The sequence below is a fragment of the Uloborus diversus genome, chromosome 1, assembly GCF_026930045.1.
Source record: "Uloborus diversus isolate 005 chromosome 1, Udiv.v.3.1, whole genome shotgun sequence".
Taxonomy (NCBI): Eukaryota; Metazoa; Arthropoda; class Arachnida; order Araneae; family Uloboridae; genus Uloborus; species Uloborus diversus.
Genome location: NC_072731.1, coordinates 180191204 through 180212335, shown reverse-complemented (window position 1 = coordinate 180212335; position 21132 = coordinate 180191204). Strand labels below are relative to the sequence as shown.

At 31.9% G+C, this 21132-nt stretch overlaps 1 protein-coding gene across 1 annotated transcript in view; it reads right to left on the bottom strand.

Moving 5' to 3' along the window:
- Positions 1-21132, bottom strand: part of LOC129233764 (ras-related protein Rab-24-like) — an 88415-nt gene that overhangs the window by 25498 nt on the left and 41785 nt on the right. The window contains exon 2 of the mRNA XM_054867746.1: positions 14370-14463. Within this exon, the coding sequence (XP_054723721.1) occupies positions 14370-14463 (94 nt within the window). The remainder of the gene's footprint in view (positions 1-14369; positions 14464-21132) is intronic.

Genomic DNA, 21132 nt, shown 5'->3' with positions numbered 1-21132 from the left:
ACAAAAAAAAGTCCGCACAAAAACAGGTTTGGGTGTACTGTACCACACACATCGGAAGGCGCATAGACCGGAGAGCGTTCACTTTAGCTCAGGTTCTATCCCCACCCCCAGGCTCCCACCTTACCTATAGCATCCCAGGCTTTCACCATACATGTTGCATCGTGATTTTTTGCCCCAATCCACTAACTGGGATTTACAACCCAGAATCTCTCACTCTGAATCATTGTTCGTTGGTTTAAATCAAGTGATTAAAAAAAAAAAAAAATCATTGATTTTAAATCAGGGCGGTAACCGGACTTTTGTTTCGGAGGGGTTTTTACCAAACACATTTTTTGAAACATTTATATGGTACATCAAATTTGGTTTCAATATGTATTCTATTGATTTTTGTTACAATAGAATATCTAAATGGAGGGAGGGATATTCTTACAAAACGCGGTATTGTTACATAATAAATGAATTTCTCAATAACTATCATAAACACACAATGAGTTTGTACAATTTTTCAGTCATACTAATTTCATTTCACAAATGAAATTGAAATAATAATAATAACAACAATATTATTTTTGTCACCAAAATATAAATTTATAAATAAATAAACAATGGGAAACATTTTTTTGGATGAAAAATTTCGGAGGGGGTTTGAACCCTATAAATCACCCCCCTGCATACGGCCTTGATTTAAATCATGAATCACAAATCAACGAACACTGATACACATCTGCTTTCACTATACGTTCTGCATCGCGATTTTTTGCCCCAATCCACAAACCTTGATTTACAACCCAGAATTTCCCACTGTGTGTCAGGGTTCGTTGATTTAAATCAGCTTGATTCAAATCAAGTGACCTTTTTTTAAATTATTGATTTAAATCAATTGATTTGAATCAAGTGATTTTTTTTCACAAAATCGCTAATTAAATCAGTTCATTTCATTTTTATTAATGAATTTTGCATTTTTAGAATGTGTTGCTCCAAATTAATTATACTGCATTATACAATCTTAACTTCAACAAGCAAAACTACATCATAGATTCCTCTTTCTGTGTGTTGAAACAGATTTTCACTCTTGCAACATTGCGTTCACTCCAAAATTACTGTACAATTTAGTACAGAACCAAATAAAATTTAGTTTTTCAAATGCACCATCACTGATATAGTCGAACCCGCTTAATAGAATAGCCATTTTGCCACGAAAAAAATATTCTAATAAGGGGGATATTCCATTAACCGAGATCAAAATTGCACATTACATTGGTTTGGTACATTGAAAATGTATTATATTAAGCGGGATATTCTTTTAACCGATATTCTAATAAGCGGGATCGACTGTATAGTTAATAAAATTAATCGCTCAACATATTCTTTTATACTAAAACGTACATGATGATGGAAACCTTATTTTCAAGCAAAGCATAAAACAAAATCACTTCTTATCTAAGTATTGTAACGTATTTGTAAATCTTTAAAATGTATTGAATAGAAAATTATCTTAGTTTTAAAAGTAAGCTGAATGGATTCATCTATTGTATGAAATATATTATGTTTATAAATATAAAGAAATTAATAACTACAAATTTTTGAAGATTCAAAAAAAAAAAAAAAAAAAAAAAACTGATTTCAATATATAAAATCCGACTTTTTTGCTATTTAAAAAAATAATAAAAAAAATTATCCTGCTATGCATTGTTATCAATGTAATGCATTGTACCTTACTTATTATTCTCAAAAATGCATTTATGCTTTTGCTTATTAAGTTCAATTATTCGAAATATAAACTAAAATCAGATGCTAAAAAAAGTAGTAAAGAGAGTAATTTGCGTTTTTAGCTCGAACTTTTTTAGTCTTAGCTGAAATTTAGGCACTACTTTCTTTATTAAATCTATCAATAAAAAGTGAAGGAATTGTCCCACAGTTTTCTTTTTGACACCATTGGAAAAAGCGACATTTTTTACTCCAGATCTCTCTCGACCTATGGTCGAAAAAATTAGCTTCTACCTTCAAAGGAAAAAAAGTCATAAGCGTTTTTAAATCAATTTCGAAATATGTCATTTTGATTCAAGTTGTCAGTCATTTTATTTTCGCGTTTCCACGGTTACGCTTTTTGAATCCAATGTTTATTTCCTTATTTTGCATTTAATTTCTCAATCTTATTTTATTTCATGTTTCCATGGTTACGCTATTAAAATCCATCTTTCGCATTTTAATTTCTTGAAAGTATTTTAATATCTGTCGTCATTGTTTGGAAGGGTAATTTTGCATGGTGTTTTTTTTTTTTTTCTTTTATTTAAGCCTGATTGTTGAATATATGTCACTTGACACAATTTTTACTCTCAAGGTAGACGGCAAAGCCGGGCAACGCAGCTCTTAATATATAAAGATTTGAAAGCTACTGCTAATGCGATTTTATACCTTTTTGTTTGTTTGGCGAAACATTTATTATTGCCAAAGAAAAAACATCCGCTTCACTCGTAAAAGGCCTGGGTTCCGGTAGCGTGGTCGCTTGGCGCGTTAGGCGCTGAGCAGGCTCAGTCTAGGATTATTGTTTTAAGGCTAACGTTAATGTAATTCATTGTTTTGGCGATTTGTTTTGAAAGAAAAGGAACTTTTGATTTGTTTTTATCCGAGTGAAATGTACGACATTTTCTTCCTTTTTTTTTTCTGACGACGATTTTTAAATGTTTCACGGGATGTTTTTTTTTTTTTTTTTCGTTAGACGGATCGATTATGATAGCGTGGTTGCTGGGCAAGTTTTGCGATAAACAATAGAGTTGCGGAATTTTTTTTACATATAAAAGATATGATGTTTCTTTTTTTTCTTTCTTTTTTTAGTTTATTTGGCGAAATATTTTAAATTGCAGTAAAAACTGCTTCACTCGCTAAACAGAGTTTTAAAGCAACTGTAAATCTAGTTTAATGATTTGACGAAAAGTTTTAAATTCCAAAAAAACTTAAATAGTTTTTTTTTTTTTGGAAAGATGTGTACGCATTTTATACAAAGAAAACTGATCATTTCACATTAGAGGGAGAGGGGACGTCAATTTTTTTATTCAACGGACTTCCATTAAATTTTTAGCACGGGCATCGCTGTGCGAGTACTGATAGTATTAGATATAGAAGAAAGTAAAAAGAAAAGAATAAATCGAAAAATCCGTGAAGCAAATTGGAAGTATTTTAGTTTCTCAGTTTAGCTCTTATAGATCTTTTTTTTTTCGTCGGGTCTGGGGCCGCATACAAAGTTTCAAAAGCATCCAATCAGAGAAGTGAGTAAAAATTCCGTGTCTACCATCTTTCGCCTCAATCCCCAAGGGGATGGGGATGATGCATGGGAATCTCCCAGTGGGAGGTGTGGGGTACGTCAATTCAAACTGGTTGTAGGGATTTTGGTTTAGGGGACAATCGGTGTAGGGAAATTCTATGCGGATTATTTTTCCCGGTTCCGAGCAGGTGCGTATTTTTACTCGGACTTTTTCCTTTTTTTCCAAAATCGTTGTTCAGTCCGAAAATGAACAGCATTAAATTCATCGATTTAATCAGAGGAAACTAATATTACACAACGAATATTTATACAGGATTCAGAACAAATCCACGAATAGAGAGTACTGGAAATGCGCCAGTAATTATAAACTGCAGAGCAAGGGTGGTTTTAAGTAAAGGACAATTTGAAAGTATAATTGGAAGTCATAACCATGTACCCGTTCAGAGTTTTTATTATGCTTAACGATTTCTGGGGGGGGGGGGGGGCTAGGGGGAGTTAGAGTCTAAAATTGAATTACTTTTAGAAAAAAGACGTAATTTTGTGCGTTGACTTACGCTCCTCCAACAAAAACTAATTTAATTGTTTTCCAGGCTTCCAAAATGTTAGTTTAAATTTTTTTTTCCTTCCGTGTGTATGAGTGTCTAAAAGTGTTTTTCCCGATGAAAGAAAACATCTTATACATATAAAATCTGAGTATCTATCTATCTATCTATCTATGTCCAAGCTTCTTCTCCCGAACGACAGTGAACTGACCATCGAACCAGGTATCGATGGATTCGTCATCTTCCCGTCTTCATGTTTGGCTATTTAACATAATCCTCCGATAATAATTAGCGGAGATATCAATTAAAAACTATTAATTATGACTCTTAGATTTCAAAATAAAATCCATATTTTTCGAAGGCTTTCCTCCATTCAAATTATTATTCAGTGCTTCAACTCAACTTTCCGGATGAACGCTTTTATTAAAATTTACAGCGTGAAGAAAATCATTGAAAAGAAACATCTGTTGCAATTTTTTTTCTCGAATATAAAGAAATAAAATTAGGCTTTTGTTTTAAGGCTTTTCCTGTAATCAGGGTGTTTAAGTTGTTTACTTTTTTGGGGGGTTTTCCGCAATCTGCCGCAAAATTTTGCTGTTTTTTTTTTTTTTTTTTTTTGTTCAAGCCTGATTGTTAAATACGCGTCACATGACATAACTTTCATTTTCGAGGAGGACCGTGCACGTCGTAAAGTAAATGAGTGATTTACAAGTTATTTGAGTTCTTTGAGGGTTTGTACCTGGAAAACGGATTGATGTAATTCTTGTACGACCATGTGGATAGAATCCATCCAAATATTTATCTGAGTGGTATGTTGCATTAATAAACACCCGGGCAACGCCGGGTAGTAGACTATTTTATGTAAAAAGCGGATTGTTATTGTGCATAAATATTTCCGATATAGTCTATCAGATGTAATTCAGTTTAACGTGAGTAAAGATTATAGTTGATAATGCATATATTTTCCCCTTTTGTGCTGACTGAAAATGTACTCATAACTTGTATCATTGATAACGATTATTAACGTTGATGAGGTGTTTTGGCAAAAATATGTTTTACTGGTGTTTTGCAAACCTTGCTTTACGCGCATTTATTTATTCCTTAACGCGTTAGAAACTAGTGTCAGTGTACTACAAAAGCATCAACTGGACTGCTCTTACATTTTTAGGTAGCCCGTGCAACGCCGGGCACGCAGCTAGTATTTTTTATATTAAATGAGCCGACTAAGTGAAAGTGAGGCCCAAGGCCCACAATTATTTGGAGACCCTTCTCCATTCTATCACTTTATGTCAACACAAAATAATGTTTAACTTCTCCTCAATGGAGAGTCTTTTTTTTTTTTTTAACGCCATGGGATCTTGTGCAGTCGCTGTTTGCCCATATCTAGCACCAGCATTGCTTTTTTATAGTCATTTTATAAATTAATCCTATACTGTTTTTTTATATTCATTTTACAATTATATTATAGCTCAACTAAATGGTGAAGGGGATATTGCCCGCCACCTCCCACGCAAATATTCAAAAGGAAAAAAAATGGTCAAGTACCAAACAGTTTTTTTCTTTTTTTTTTCAGTCTTCTTCGTTTCACTAGCCAGTTTATTAATGACTAGCAGTATAACCGTAGGGCTCTGCTCGTGCTATAAAATTAAATAAAAACTCTTAAAGCAAGTGTAAAATTCCCTTTCTACTCCGAAATAAAAAGAAAGATTCTGTTTCATTAGTTAAAATGTGCACACATAATTTTGTATAAGTTCCAAACATAGTTCGTAAAGTAATTTAAAAAAAATCCTGATAAAGATTACACCTGTCCCATCAAAATTCTCTCTTTTAAAGAAAATAGCATCTTTTTTAAATACGCTTAGAATCATTTAAAATCTTCGTAGAAAATCGTTTAAAGTTAAAAAAAATATGATGATAACTTTTAACTCTCCAATCCGAAAGATGCTGCCAATAAAAGAAACAAAGAAATAGAAATATCACTAAACTTAGATTTGTCTTCTCAAAATGTATATAAGCCGAACAAAAAGTAGTCAATAAAAATAAATACTGTATTTGTACATGCGAAAACATGATCATGATCACGTTACTCGCTATCTACCGTTTGCAAGGAGAGTAGGTTTTGACAAACGTAAGACATTGGGCAATGTGACCACTATGAGCAATCCTTATTGCTGAATCAGAATCAAGTGAAAAAATCACCCAACTCAAAGAATAAACAATTTAGTTGAAATACTCAGTACTTAAAGAACAGAATGAAAATCCGTGACGCTCCTGATAAAAAGGTATTTTATTGAAACATCTGTTACAGTTACAACGAAGGCAAATTATTACCGAAGAAAAAAAATCTTGTCATCAAAATACTCACTCCAGTTGAATCAACTGAAACTAGACACATATTCCTACCAAAAAGAATCACAGATTTTATTATAAAGCGTATTTTATGTATGTAAAAACGAATTTTCACTGTGCTTCTATTTTCAGTGAAGGGCAATTCCACGAAAGTGACAATTTTTACGAAATATTTTTTTTCATTAATTTATTGGAATGATTTTGGGAACTATATCACTAATTATGCCTCATTCATTATGCGTTGGGGGCCTTCGTGGCTTTGTGGTAGAAACTTCGCTTCAAATGCCGGTAAACGTGGGTTCGATAACCTCGGATGCTCTGAGTGGTGTATTTCCTTTTTTTACGCTGAAAATCTTTCTCATGTTGTCTTATGTGTGAATAAATAAAAAAGTCCAAAATCTCGAGGCAATGTTTCTCAATCCTTCCATGGTTATTAACTATGGACACGTAAACAACAACAGTAGTGTCATATAAGTTAAAGGCAACAATTTTTAACTTAATTAAAAATATGTTAATTTTTATAGTAATGAATGGACTTTAAAAGCCACTTCACCACAGTCATTCCGTCAAAACACATAAACTTGAATTTGTCAACCTAGTGCATGAAAAATTATTTAAAAATTAACAGTTTCTTATTGTTACTTCTCTATCACGAAAATATTTGCCAGTTAAAAGATTAAATTAATACACAATTTTACAAAAATATCGTTTTGTTCTATGAAGTCCAAAATCTTAGTTCAGAAAAGTTTCATTTCATCACGGAGCAGAAAATGACACAAACATTGAGGAAAAAAGAATAGAATTTTTTTTTCTTCTCTGTCTTGTTTTTCCTATTTTAACAATGAAGTGCAGAGAAAAAACAAAGTCAGCTAAAAGGAAAATAATTCCACTGTAAAAAAAAAAAAAAATTGCTCTGAACTTAAAAGGCAATATTTTCTGTATTGTAATTAAAATGCAGGGCTATGGACATTACCGTACGCTGTGTGTACTTTTTTTAAAAAAGAGTTTTTTTTCTTAAATTTGAATTTATTTTTATGCGTCACGTGTGGCACATCCAAGGTCAACTTCATTTAATAGGCTGTATGAATTACTTAATGGGTCACTCTATAGAATGTGTAACTTTTGGGTCAAAATATATATTTTTTTTTCCTGTTTTTTTTTTCCTAGTCTTACATGAAAGTGTTACCTACTAGAAATAGCTATAAGCAATGCCTCGGCTAAATTCCAATTATTTTACTCACAAATAAATAATTAAAAAAATTAAAAAAACAACCTTGTTCACGGAAATTTGAAAACAAATGAAAGAAACTTGTGTTTGAAAATAGAGGCTAATTTAATATCAAAGGAGTAATTTTTTTTAAATGTACAAACAATTAGTTATTTTAATGATTAGTGTGAATGTAATATTAAGCTCTTAATTAAAGTACGGCTTAACCTTCAGTCATTCTTTTAGTTCAAATTGGTGTTAAAAATTGTATAGTATTAATGTATTTCTAAATTAGTAAATTTGAGAATGCAATGGTAATTTATAATTTTGGTAGATTATCTAAAATTGAGGTATTTCCTCGCCGTCATCATTTATTCTCACTTCAAAAATAATGACATTGTTAAGGTCTGTCACGGAGGTGAAGAATTTTCCATTAATATGAGCCTAATTGATAAATTTTTCAGGGAAATAAATTTTTTCTTAGTTGCTACAGTCTGCTCATGTTAAGCATATGAAAACATGTGAACTTCTTTTTGTTACATTAATTTACGTTCTGAAATTGAAGTTCACGGAAGTGAGAATTCCCAATAACCACACTCGGTTTTTAAAACCAAATCTATCTTTATTTTCAAGTAAAATCTCACAACTTCTATATGGCTGAACATAAACAAGGGGGCTCCATCGCATAAGGAAAATAAAATGTGATGTCATTACTGCCATCTGTTAATGAGAAACGGCATTTTGTGACGGAGGTGAGAATTTATTGTTTGACACTACTATTAAATTACTATTAAAACATTGCTGGCAGGTTTAAATAGATTTATACTTTTGATTGAGGTTTAAAAAAAATTAAGGGAAAAAAAAAACAAACTTTATAAAATGAATTGTTTCTAAGTTTTTGCTAAAAGGCGTGTGACGGAAAAGATACTTTTTGAAGATAACCCTAATAGTTTTGCAATGACAATACAAGTTGTAGGTTTTGAAAGTTAAAGTTCCAATGTTAATGAAGCATATCTCATTTGCTGAAAAATAATAATTTAAACCAGTGAAAAAATTAAGTATGCAATTTAAGTCCACGAAAAAGTAGCCATTTTGGGGGGAACATGAAGGTTAAGAAGCATTCAGAAGTTTAATAATTTTAAAAAGGAATAACGAAATTTTTTACTTAATAACTCGCACATACATGTGTGTTTAAGTAACAAGATATTGTTCAATGCGGATTTAAATTTATTATTTTTAATCTAATATATGAGGCGTTACTTGTGAGACAAAGTGACCGCTTTCCGTGAAATGGCCCTAATGTGTACTTCATGATTTTAACAAGCTTTATGTGAATAATACGAGAAGTTAGTTTTAATTCATTATTTTCATGCTATTTCTGAATTACTAAATTTGTTCTTTATAGGAGCTGTTTTTTTTTCTCGGTTTATTCATTAAGTAATAAGATAGGTTGAACATTGTGGAAATGTAGTTTGCAGTAATCAAGTTCAGATAAGAATAATTAACTTTAGGAATGTATGTAATTAACAAGCGCATGAATTGAATTAAATTAACTTTTCATACTAAAAAACTTTCCGATTTTATTATTTTTACGACTAAAATTATTTTTTTACTCAGCACATCCATAATATTCATATTCTAAATAGTCATCCCACATTAAATCACATTTAAAATGTTTCAGTTTGAAAATAAATGTACTGTATAAAAGATATTAAGATATTTCTCGCAGAGATTCAGAAATATTTGGGAAACGCCTTTGCCTATAATAATAAAGTTTTAAAATAAAATTTTCTTCCATTTACAGTACAGAATATGGTATCGTCAAGAATCTTAAAATATTTTGAACAAAAAAACAATTAATGAGAAACAAGTTGTATAACTCAATATATCTTCACAGGGGGACTTTTAGTGAGACAATATTAGCATTTTGTATTCCAAGATGGCGGTCTCATACACGAAAAAATATATATCCCTGAAAATTTTCCCTCTCGCTAAACTTTTCCCTCGAGTTGGAGGAGAAGGCATCTATTGTAATTCTTATCTCCCCTTTCCCCTTTGTTCCTTTCGAATCCTCCCGAGTTTGACATTTATTCCCTAAGGGGTTGGGGCAAGTTTTGGGGTGAACCTATGGTGCTATTACTTCAATATATTTTTCAATTGTTATAAAGTGTTCACGCAGTAAATAATTTTTATGATAAAGGTTAGATTCGGCCATAAAATATTTATCTTATTTACGGCTTCGTATTACCTATTCTAGAAAAATCAACAGTCATATTATGACGGGTGCAAATTTCTTGGTCATTTCCCTTTCATTCCATTTGTAGAAACAAGAAACCCAACGAGTAGGATCCTATCGCAATTCACGATCGTGAATAACTTAATTCGAACTCAAGCAGCCAAAATTCAAATTATTATTATTTTTTAAAATTTATTTTTAACATTTAACAAATACATGCAATAGGGAAAGAAACTCCTCAAATATCTACACATGAATTTGTAAAAATAATTTAAAAAAAAAATGGGGAACAGATTATTTTAGAAAATATCAACACTGTTGATATTTTGTAAAATCCTAGCAGGGGAGAGTTCTATACAAAATTTATTTTGTCCTTGCAAAAGCAAAACAATATGATTTTTTTACTTGCCATTTTTAAGATATTTTTAAACATACATTCGATTTGCGATAGCTCGAATGTAAAAAGACCGACGGAAAACTTCGACTTATCGAAAGTTTGACTTAACGATAGTTTTGGTTTTTGATATTTTAATATTAAAAACCATCGAATACTTTAATTAATATGTACATATAACAGACAAAATTAGAGAACTTAAGTTTTTTAGCACAATATGCACAGTTTAATCAAATGTATTGATAGAAAAAAATCAAAAGCATGCTGGAACCGCTTGAATAGAGCTGATTCTACTTCAGGAAATGTGCACTTCTTCATTCGTTTCAAATTCTGATTGCAAGTGAAGGTGAAATAATTATTCTCCCATAGTCACTTCTTTCTTTCTTTCTTTTTTTTTTTTTTTCGTTCTTTCGAAATAAATTTCGAGTAATCTTAGAAAAAACTTCGAGTTGAAAGAAGTTAACTTCGAGTTATTTAGAATAATTAGAATGGAATTAAAGACAAAAAAATCGAAACTTGATAAAAACTTCGAGTTATAGTAATATTTGAGTTATCGGACTTCGAGTTATCGCAAATCGACTGTATTTTTAAGAAAATGAAAATATTTAGCGATTTTGTAAACATTGAATTCTACTCATAAAAAAACAATTTTCTACACTTGAAAAATGAATGAGAAAGGAGCTTTGAACTAGAAACTTTGAAAGAAATTTGATCGCCAAGTTTGCGAAAATTAGGATATGAATTTTCTGTTGGAAAAATAAAATACACACACAGTAGACCGTCAAAAATCCGCAGGAGGCTAAGATCCGCTTACAAATTTTTGTAATCTTGTTCTAATTGTATAGCATTAGGAGCAGCTCTAAATACCTAGCATTTCTTAAATTAAAAAAGGGGTGGGGAGGGGGGTAATTTTCCGTTATAGGTACGTAGCGGTGCATTTTTTAAGCTGGCGGTTAGTTTCAATTTTATTTATTCTCAGGGGCTATTTCAAGTTACATATAAAGTACTTATTTGGCGATACCATAAACTATTTTGTCTTTTTAAAGACTTATAAGCGAAGCAAGCCTAAAAACAAAATCAAAAAGTCCATTAAAATAAAAATAATCCTCTGAATAATTAAGTTTCTCCATTAAGCGTAAAATAATCCAACAAATGAAGCACAAACTATAAATGAGCAGGTTAAATTAAATTAAAAGAAATTGCCAAACCAACTTTAGATGCTCCATTTACGCATTAAATAATCAGTTGAATAACATTACTGATTCGATTCGAATTGGTTGATTCGGCATATTTCTGAGCATCTTGTGAAATATTGATGTTTGTTTTCTATTTCATTTAATAATTAAAATAAACAAGCTTTGAAACTTGTCGTAGATTGGTTGGTGCAACCGTGGCTTGTGGCGCCTTCTTGCGGTCAGAATGGGCAAATATGAAGTTTTGAAGTTTTTCCATCTAGTGTGGCCATATTCAAGTGCAGAAATAGTTGCCCCGGTTTAACACAGGAAAGTCAAAAATTGTCAAGGCCTGGTAAGCGCCAGCGCCTTCAGTGGAGCCATGTTTAAAGTTAGTACTATTGAAATGTCAAGGAGTATTCGGAACTCCAGCGCTCGAATACGCTACCTTGCGGTGATTTAAAAAACTGCAAATGAAACTAAAACATTGCCACGTTGCGTTCCACGTGTGTCTGTTGACGTAAACACAGGCAGTTTGTTCTGAGTATTTATTAACGCAATCGATGTGTCTTAGTTTGCTTTCAGCTACAGAAATTAATTCGTCCCTTAGTAGTATTCTCGAGCTTCTCAAAATAATGTTAGTTTTCATTATTTCCTTAATAATTGGTGAAAGCGAAAATTCTGGATTAACAAACTTGGATAACGTTATACAAGGTAAAAATTTTTATTGTTTTGTATGAATTTGTAAGAATATAGGGGTTTTTTTAATCTTAAATTAATTAAACTTACCATATTTTACAGCAGCATTTAGTTGGAATGGACAGTATGCAAAATATTTTCTTGAATATATTATCGTAGAACAAAATGAATAACCGAGAAAGAATTTACTTTATTCCTTTTATTCTCAGCTGAAAGGTTTCGCCAAATTTGTTTAGGGTTATAGTTTTAGTATAGTGCGAGCAAAGTAGCCTTGGCGAGATTTCGCGTTTTTAGTTAAACCATTTTTAATTTTTATCATGAGTGGAATAAAATGGTAGTAAGATTACAGAATTCGATAAGTGAAAGGAAATAATGGTCAATCAACTGAAAAGAAAACTACCACCATATATCCGTGAGAATTTTGTTGATGATTTGCATAACATGACACAATTAAATCGTAACTCAGAAATTAGAAAAATCGAAACAGAATTTTTTTAAATTAACCGATTCGGGAATTCGAGAGAAATAACTCAGCTACAAATGGAAAACAATAAGCGCTAGCCAAGCAAGGCAAAAAAAGTATCATCTTCTTTCGATAACAATTTGTAATGTCATATTGAATTTTCTACCATTAATTGTTATTTTTGTCAGGCCACAATTATTTAGTTTTATCAAGAATTGATAAATATCGAATTCAACATCATGGAAATGGCTGCTTAGAACTACGAACTGCGTAATTTGCATTAATTTCTAACGTTTAGTAATGCTTCTTGAATTCTCATTTCTTTCTACGTGGGCCAGAATATCCACAAGACTTTGAAAATTAATTTAAAAAGAATAAAGCGAAAAAATCATACGTACGAACAAAAATCACAACACTTTTAGCATTTTCTTCGTTACCATGTGCGTTTGTTTTAGTTTTCAAGTCCGCCATTAGACAGTGACTTCAGTGCCCCCTATAGTTCGTTGGAGTTGCGAATTGAATTTTCTAGCATTAATTGTTATTCTTGTCAGGCCACAATTATTATTTAGTTTTATCAAGAATTGATAAGTATCGAATCCAACATCGTGGAAATAGCTGCTTAGAACTACGAACTACGTAGTTTGCATTAATCTTTGACGTTTAGTAATGCTTCTTGAATTCTCAGTTCTTTCTACGTGGGCCAGAATATACACAAGAGTTTGAAAATTAATTTAAAAAGAATAAAGCGAAAAAATCATACGTACGAACAAAAATCACAACACTTTTAGCATTTTCTTCGTTCCCATGTGCGTTTGTTTTAGTTTTTAAGTCCGCCATTAGACAGTGACTTCAGTGCCCCCTATAGTTCGTTGGAGTTGCGAATTGGTTTCAGTGAATTCCAAGATATGTTTTTCATTTATTTTTTTATTTTTTTTATTTTTTGCGTATAAGGGGCCATTCATTAATTACGTAAGGATGATTTTGGAAACTTTTGACAACCCCCCTATCCCCATGTAAGGGTTGCGTAAGATTTTTCAAACCATTCCCCGCTATTCTTAGGTAAGATTCCATTTCGTTTTTCAAGATAATAAAATGTTGTTAAAAAAAGATCAGTTGCATAAAAACGGTCCACGTTATCCAAGTACTTTTTGTCTAATGAATACGAATCTTACATCACTGAAATCGTAATTAAATTCACTAATATTAAATTATTTTAAAAAACCTTTTTGTGTAAAAAAATATTTGCTAAAAAGTTCGCATTTAGACTGTTTTTTTTTTTTTTTTTTTTTTGACATAATTTTGTTTATGATGCGATAATAATTAAAAATAAAACATGCCATACATAGTGCGACTCTTTTTTTTTTTTTTCATATTTTACACTATTCATTCTTTGTAAAACAAGAAAAAAACAGCTCATCCTAATGCGCTTTTGCCTTCCCGACGCAAATGAAAAATGATCCCTGCTAACCACATGACCGTGCGATTTCTAACATAAAATATGGACTTGGAAAATATTACATTTGACTGGTTTTGATCCCCCCCCCCCCAAAGTAAGGGTATGAAGAGATATTTTCAAGCCCCCTCCCCCTCGGGACCCTTACATAATTAATGAATGACCCCTAATCCCCAAGATATATAATCCGCAGCAAAAAGGCTAACTGTTTTTAGTACAAGCGTGAGACACAATATGATTAATTCCTTCTCTTGAAGTTTCCCATGTATATTTGATGTTTTAATTAAACTAGAAGTACATATTCACTCACATCATTCTCACACCAATAGCTTATTTAATAGGGGAAGGAAACTCAATAGATGACGTTGATTTGGATGCAAAGTAAAGCATTGCTTTTTGGTGAAAATATGTTGCAGTTAGTCTAAAGTGAACAAAAATACTTTATTCACATAAACTTTAGTCTGATTTTGTAGTTAAGTCATTATTTAATAAAAACACTTTATTTAAACAAACTTTGGACTGAAAAAAAAAAAAAAAAACACTATGATAAAACGGTGCATAAAATTCAATATTTAAAAAAAAGCATTCTTACACAAATTGTTTCTTGAAACTGTCGATCAATGTATCTCAGTACCAAGCAAGTCTTTCCAACCGAGGAATTTCCTATCATAACAATCTTCAAGTCACTAGAAAAATATAAGAAACAAAGAATAAATTTCCCGAAATAAAAAATTAACATTACAAGTTCAATGCGTAATTTGAAAAAAAAAGGATTTTTTTTTTCTGGCCCACCATTGTCATTAAAGTGAGGAAATAAAAATTGATCTTTTTCTTTCTCTGAGGATCTGCTAAGGACTATTCAGGAGATGAACCTGCACACATGTTTTTTTTAACCAAAACAACAATACGTAATTTTTTTTTTAAACGTATTTTTTGCAACATGATATTTTTAACAAAAGGTACCTCAGTAACGGGGTTGAGGGAAAAAGTTCGTCTGTTTAGGGGGAGGGGGTGCTCTGTAGCGTTGGGAAGGAGGTGCGACATCGCCAGGGTTCGAAACTATCATGATATTTTCAAAAATATCCGATATTTTGACATAAATCGGATATTTTGATATCTATCTGATATTTTCGATCAGCACAAACTGAAGTTTTCAAAATAGTAAATGAATCCTCAAATAACTATTTTCTTAAACATTGTTATTGCAATGTGTAGAGACTTAAAATTAACGCTTCTTTCATTATTTATATCTAATATTTCATTTAATTTTTTTTATCAATGTTAATGTAGTTCATTTAGTATTAGCTGTTGTACTCATTTTTCTTCAATTAGCCGCTTTTACACAGTTATATGATTCAGAAATAAAAATATGCTTTAGTCCAGGGGCGGCAAATAGGGGGGTCAAGAGGGGGCGGTTGCACCCCCAAATTTTTTGAGCAGAATGATAGAAAATGGGTGAATTCAATTTATGTAAGTCGGAAATCAATGTTCATTAAAGGAAATTTCGCTGGTTCTCAGCAACTATTTGATGAAACTCGACACACTCCCAGACTAGAAAAAGTGTTTTTCATTATTTGGATGATGACTTAGAAATTCACGAAGTATTTTCGGCTCTTTCAGAACATAGAAAACTGATAGAGAACCATGGTTAATTTTAACTAAAGAAGACATTGCCTCATATAGGCTAAATATTTCACACTTGTGTGCCCAGTGTAATGATGGTATGCTCAATATAAGAGGCTCGTGAAAAGTGGTGTGGCAGCATGGTTTTCACAAGAAAATTGCTTGATAATTTACATTCACTTTTACTTAAGTGTATATTTATTTAATGATCTTCGCTTTCTTTTGCTAGAAACACGTTTCAGCTGCTCAATACATTATAATGTTTTCATAGAAACTTCTTAAAAATGCATGTGATTATTGAATAAAAAAAGATATATCAACCAAATACCTTTTATGGGGCTCTACAATTATGCAATCGCGGAGTGACACAAGATAATCTTCAAGAGTTAAAACGATAAAAACGTTTCTCTATAACTGCAAAGCAGTGATTTGACGACTGGAAGAATTATTGCAAAACGATTCTTTCAATTGTGAAAAATCTCATGCCCTTTAGCATGTATGACTTCGTTTGAATTTTTATCCGATTTGTTTGCATCGGAAAAACGTTTTTGAAAAATGGTTTACTCTATTAAAATCCATATCTTCAATCCGCTACTCGACTATTCAAATCACAGTTCAATCTACAATTGATCTGTGCACCATACTACCACAGTTCAATCCACAATTGTTCTGTGCACCGTACTATCACAGTTCAATCTACAATTGAAGCTGAAAATAGATTTTTTATTGATGTACATTTCAATCAATCGTGAAATTTTTCAAAAAAATTCTTCCTCCGAGTCAATTTTAAAGAGGCGGAAAAAAAAGTGACAAAAATCCACATGATGATGTGAAGTCAAACATTGATTTTTGAATATTTTGCATAAAGTAATAGATTCAGTTTCGAATGAAATTAACACAAGATTTGATGATAATTACTTTTCTGTATGGTTGGCTCTATATTATCTGGATTGGATTTTTGAAACAAAAAATAAAATGTTTCAGTTATGAGTAAAATTTTTAGCACGAGGCATGAAAAATTACAAGCAATTTACCGACAGAATCGTTTTCACATCCAGAGACTGCAGTTTCGTCCTTTTTATGAACTCATAAGTCTGGAATAGTGAATAACAGAGCTGGAGGCAGATGATATCTCATTGAAGCTGAGAGCGCCGACAGGACTAGATTATTCAATGATGAAAAATTTAAGCCCCTCACAGTTTTTGAAGTAGCCTGGGTGATTTTGAAAAGCAAGAAATAAAAAGTGTTTTCATACATAACTTTGTGTTACTTCAATTATTTTTTAACTATTACAATCAGCTCAGCTAGTAGAGAAATATTTTTTTTTATGTCTCAGGAGGTTAGAGAAATTTTCGAAGCACAAAGGGAAAAAAAAATCTTTTCCATTTAGCTAAACTAGCAAAACAGCACGACATTGGGCTTTGATAGATTAGTAACACGATTCCCTGCTCTTCCGAATTCCAAAAATCATGCATTATAACTTTTCCAAAATGTATAAAAACTTTAGTAGCGAGATGTTTTGTATGATAACTTTTTAGTCAATGAATCAAAATTTTAATTGTTTCTAAACACTAATTTTATTCATACTAAACCGATTTTATGACAACTTCTTGTTAGCTAATGTGTGTTTGGTTTCGCTTTGGGGTTATACATATTTAAGAAACTCGACCCCCCCCCCCCCCAAATGAAATGGTGAAATGCCGCCCCTGCTTTAGTCGGTGCACAATCATAAGACATTTTCTTTTCTTTTTTTTTCTTTTTTTGACCAATCTTACTAATATTATATATGCGAAAGTTTGTCTGTATGGATGTATGGATGTATGGATGGATGTTTGTTACTCTTTCACGAAAAAACTACTGAACGGATTTTGATGAAACTTTACTCTTACTAATATTATATATGCGAAAGTTTGTCTGTATGGATGTATGGATGTATGGATGGATGTTTGTTACTCTTTCACGAAAAAACTACTGAACGGATTTTGATGAAACTTTACAATAATATAGCTTATGCATCAGAATAACACATAGGGTGGTTTTCGTCCCGTTATGGGGGGCAAAACCCCCTTAGGAGGGCAATAAAACACAATTTTTGTATAAATTTTCTAATATTGGGATGAAAAAATACTTGCACATATTTACATTATATGTCCATCGAAAGCTCTGATTTTTCTGCTGAAGATGGCACCTGTTCGAAATTTCTAAGTAGAATAAAAAACGAGTTATGAGCTTTTTAGATCCATGTTCGAAGGCTTTCCTCAACTCAATACAGTATTTAGTGTATCATCTCAACTCCCTGTCGATAGCGTCAATTGTTGTATTGTTGACTTTCTTTGCTTTTCGTGATTGTTCAAGGCTTTTCTCAAGTCAAATCTTGAAGTAAGATTGTTGCACAAGATTGGCAAATAATACATGATTTGGCTGATGATTTTCCATTTAAACGGAACTTTAATGTAATTAATGGTTTTTATTATTATTTATGCTGATTGAACACTTACTCATTATCCAAACAACCAGCAGATCGCCAAAATTTTTGCAGAAAGATTTCCGTAGCTGATGCATTTGGCAGTTTTTTCAACGTTGCTGTTTTTGAAGCCGAAGACTACGTCATAATGTTTCTCAGCTTTCGCCATGTAAACAAAATATCGCCAATCAAAGAATTTTCAAAAGACTTTTTTTACTGTGTTAAATAATCCAGCAACTAAATTAGGCAAATCCATAAACAGCACAAACACTTCCATTAATTTTCCTTTTTGCACAATTTCAAACAATCACCAAATTCTATTACTTATTTTGGTAACATTTCGGATGAAACTGTTTAGCGCCATTTTATGGTGACCAAAAATATCTCAGCATCTGGCGACGATATCTCCGTAACGTAAATTAATATCATATCGTTTTACAAAGTAAGGAAAGAATGGGGGAGCATCATCGAAGGTACCCCGAAACGACTTTCGCAAATTCGGTAAAATCGCACCAAGAGCCACAATGATTGAAATTTCCCGAAATAACTAAAGCAAGTATAAGGGGATTACGAGCGCAGCTACTTTTTTTTAATCACTTCGTACTTCATTAGCCATACAGAGAAGGTTTTAGACTCCATGTTAAAAAAAAAGTATCAACAGATTAATCTTTTAAAACATGAGAAGATTAATTTCATGTTTTTTAAATTTGTACATGCTTAAATATAGTGCTTTCGGTTCTAAATCAATACTACTTTGTTCTTTATACTTATTGCTATTTTAGTTTTATGGGTAAGGAAGAAACTCGATTTTTAATCACGTCAAAAAGATGTGTTTTAAATTCTTTCACTTAAAACAGAAAACAAAAGCAAGTAACGATTTTTCTAATAATTATTACTGACCCAGGCAACGCCGGGTATTTTTGCTAGTATGTAATATTTAATGAGGCGCTTTTAATATGAATTAAAATTGTTACATTACTAATCATTTTATGAATATAAAATAAAAAAGGAATATTTTATTACTTTGCTGTATTAATGATGTATTAATACATCATAAAAATAAAATGCATAACTTTTTGATTATGTTTAATAATAAATGAACAACATTACCATGATTAATATAATTTTTATATTGAAAATACCGTAGTTGAGAAAATAAATATCGAAAGTATCGAAAGATCATGACATTTTCAAAACAAATATCGGATATATATTTGTGATATATATCATGATATATATTCACTGATATATATCGGCGAACCCTGGACACCGCTCTTGGAGGATGAACACTTCTCCACTAAATGCTCTTTAATTTTGCATCAAACAATATTTCCACTCAAATGTAAGGAACAAGGGTTTAGAGGTTAATCAGTAGCGGATACAGGGGAGGGGTCATGGGGGTCATGAACCCCCATGACCCCTCCCCTGCTTTAAATATTCTTGGAAATATTCTTGGAAAGCTATGAAAAAATAATAATAATAATAAAAAAATTTGCTAAATAAAATTAAAAAAAATAAACCAAGTGGTCATTTTACAAAGGGTTTTTTACAATACTCCAAACCAAACTTGGTGTTCATTAGTGGTCAAGATAGAATGGTGGTCAAGTTACAGGGTTTTCCTTCATTATATAAGATAGGACTAATTCCGTTCCTGACAAAAGCGGTCAACATAGACAGGTGGTCAACTTACAAAGGTGGTCAACTTTACAGGTTTTACTGTATATGTAATTTTGATATTAGAGAATTTCACTTTCACTGAATTTCTATTTCTGCACGAGATGTGATTCATTTTGTGCTAAAACATGCTGCGGAAGTATTTCGCTGATTAGCTATTATCTGTTTTTTTTTTTTTTTTTTTTTTTTTTTTTTTTTTTTTTTTTTTTTTTTTAGGCACTGCATCATCACCGCGTTATTGTGTTTTCCCCACTATTTATGACACATGGCTTTTTTTTTTTGTTTGCTCGTTGAGCGCTGTAACCTGTGAGAATGAAGATGCAGCAAAAAGTGGATGCCAATTCCGGAAGTTTTTCGGTGGAGAGTAGTATATGTTTATTTTTATCGAAATGAATGCATCCTTTAGCATCACTAAAGCTAGTCTACAACTGCGTGTTCCAGAAGGGCCGGCTCTAGTAGTTTTGCCGCCCTTGGCGAGATTAACAAGTGCCGCAACCCTCCATTTCTTTTTTTTAAAGAAAGCTATTCAAATACAAATCGTTAATAACCAAAAGAAAAAAATTAATAAAATAAAATCCCGACTTACATATCAGCTCTAACACTATTTTCCGGGTTCGAATATTCTAGATAAACTGGTACATTAAAAGTAATCCTTTAACTTTAAACTGTTGCCTTTCCCCCATTTATAATTTAAAACTAAGTAACAAAAACTACCATTTTTTTAAACAATGACGGGACGGGTTTAGAATCTCTAAACGAGTCGCAATTGTTACAAACATCTTAGTCAGTTCATAACTTAAAATTTGAGGTTGAGATCACAAAACACGAACTAAGCCAGCAGAAATAAGGGCTGCGTTTTATAGTTGAGATTTCGGGATGAAAATATTTAATCAATATAGCATTTAAGAAATGATATGTATTTCTCATTCCCTATTAACAGTGCTCAAGTTTTAACTTGAGTTTCAAGTTGAATGAGGTTGTTTCCTTCAGTCAAAAGTACTACTTTTAGTCACTGAAATTGATAGAATGAGTAAAAAAAAATAACATGAAGCAAGGGCGCCCATATGCAAAATTTTAAGAGGGGGCTCAAAAATTTTCCCCATGGTTTAGCAGAATGTTTTACCCATGGAAACCGATTTTAGTACAGATTAGAGGTATTAAAATTTGATATTTTTAATAACTTATTCATTAAAGACTGGAAAAGAAATTTTTTATACATTTTTGCAAAGAAAAAAGCACTAAAAGCAGGGAAGTTCTCATTTCTAGGGGGGCTTGAGCCCCCCCCCCTTGCCCCCCTATATGGGCGCCCTTGACATGGAGCCAGAAAATACTTGAATTTTCCCAACAGTTATTTTTAATTAATTTTTTAAAATGTCCGATTTTGAAACAAGGCGTGGTCTTTATGAGGTCACAAATGATGTCCTTTGGCGCATTTTTCACTGCGTTTCCACGTTACGATAATCAAGAAGCGAATTAAAATTGCCCTCTACGCTTGCTATCAACCATATCGTTGCCAATACACGTGAGTAAAGATGCGAATTAAATATTTTGAGCTGTGAATGGCAAAACTAAATGGCATTTCATCATTTGTGAC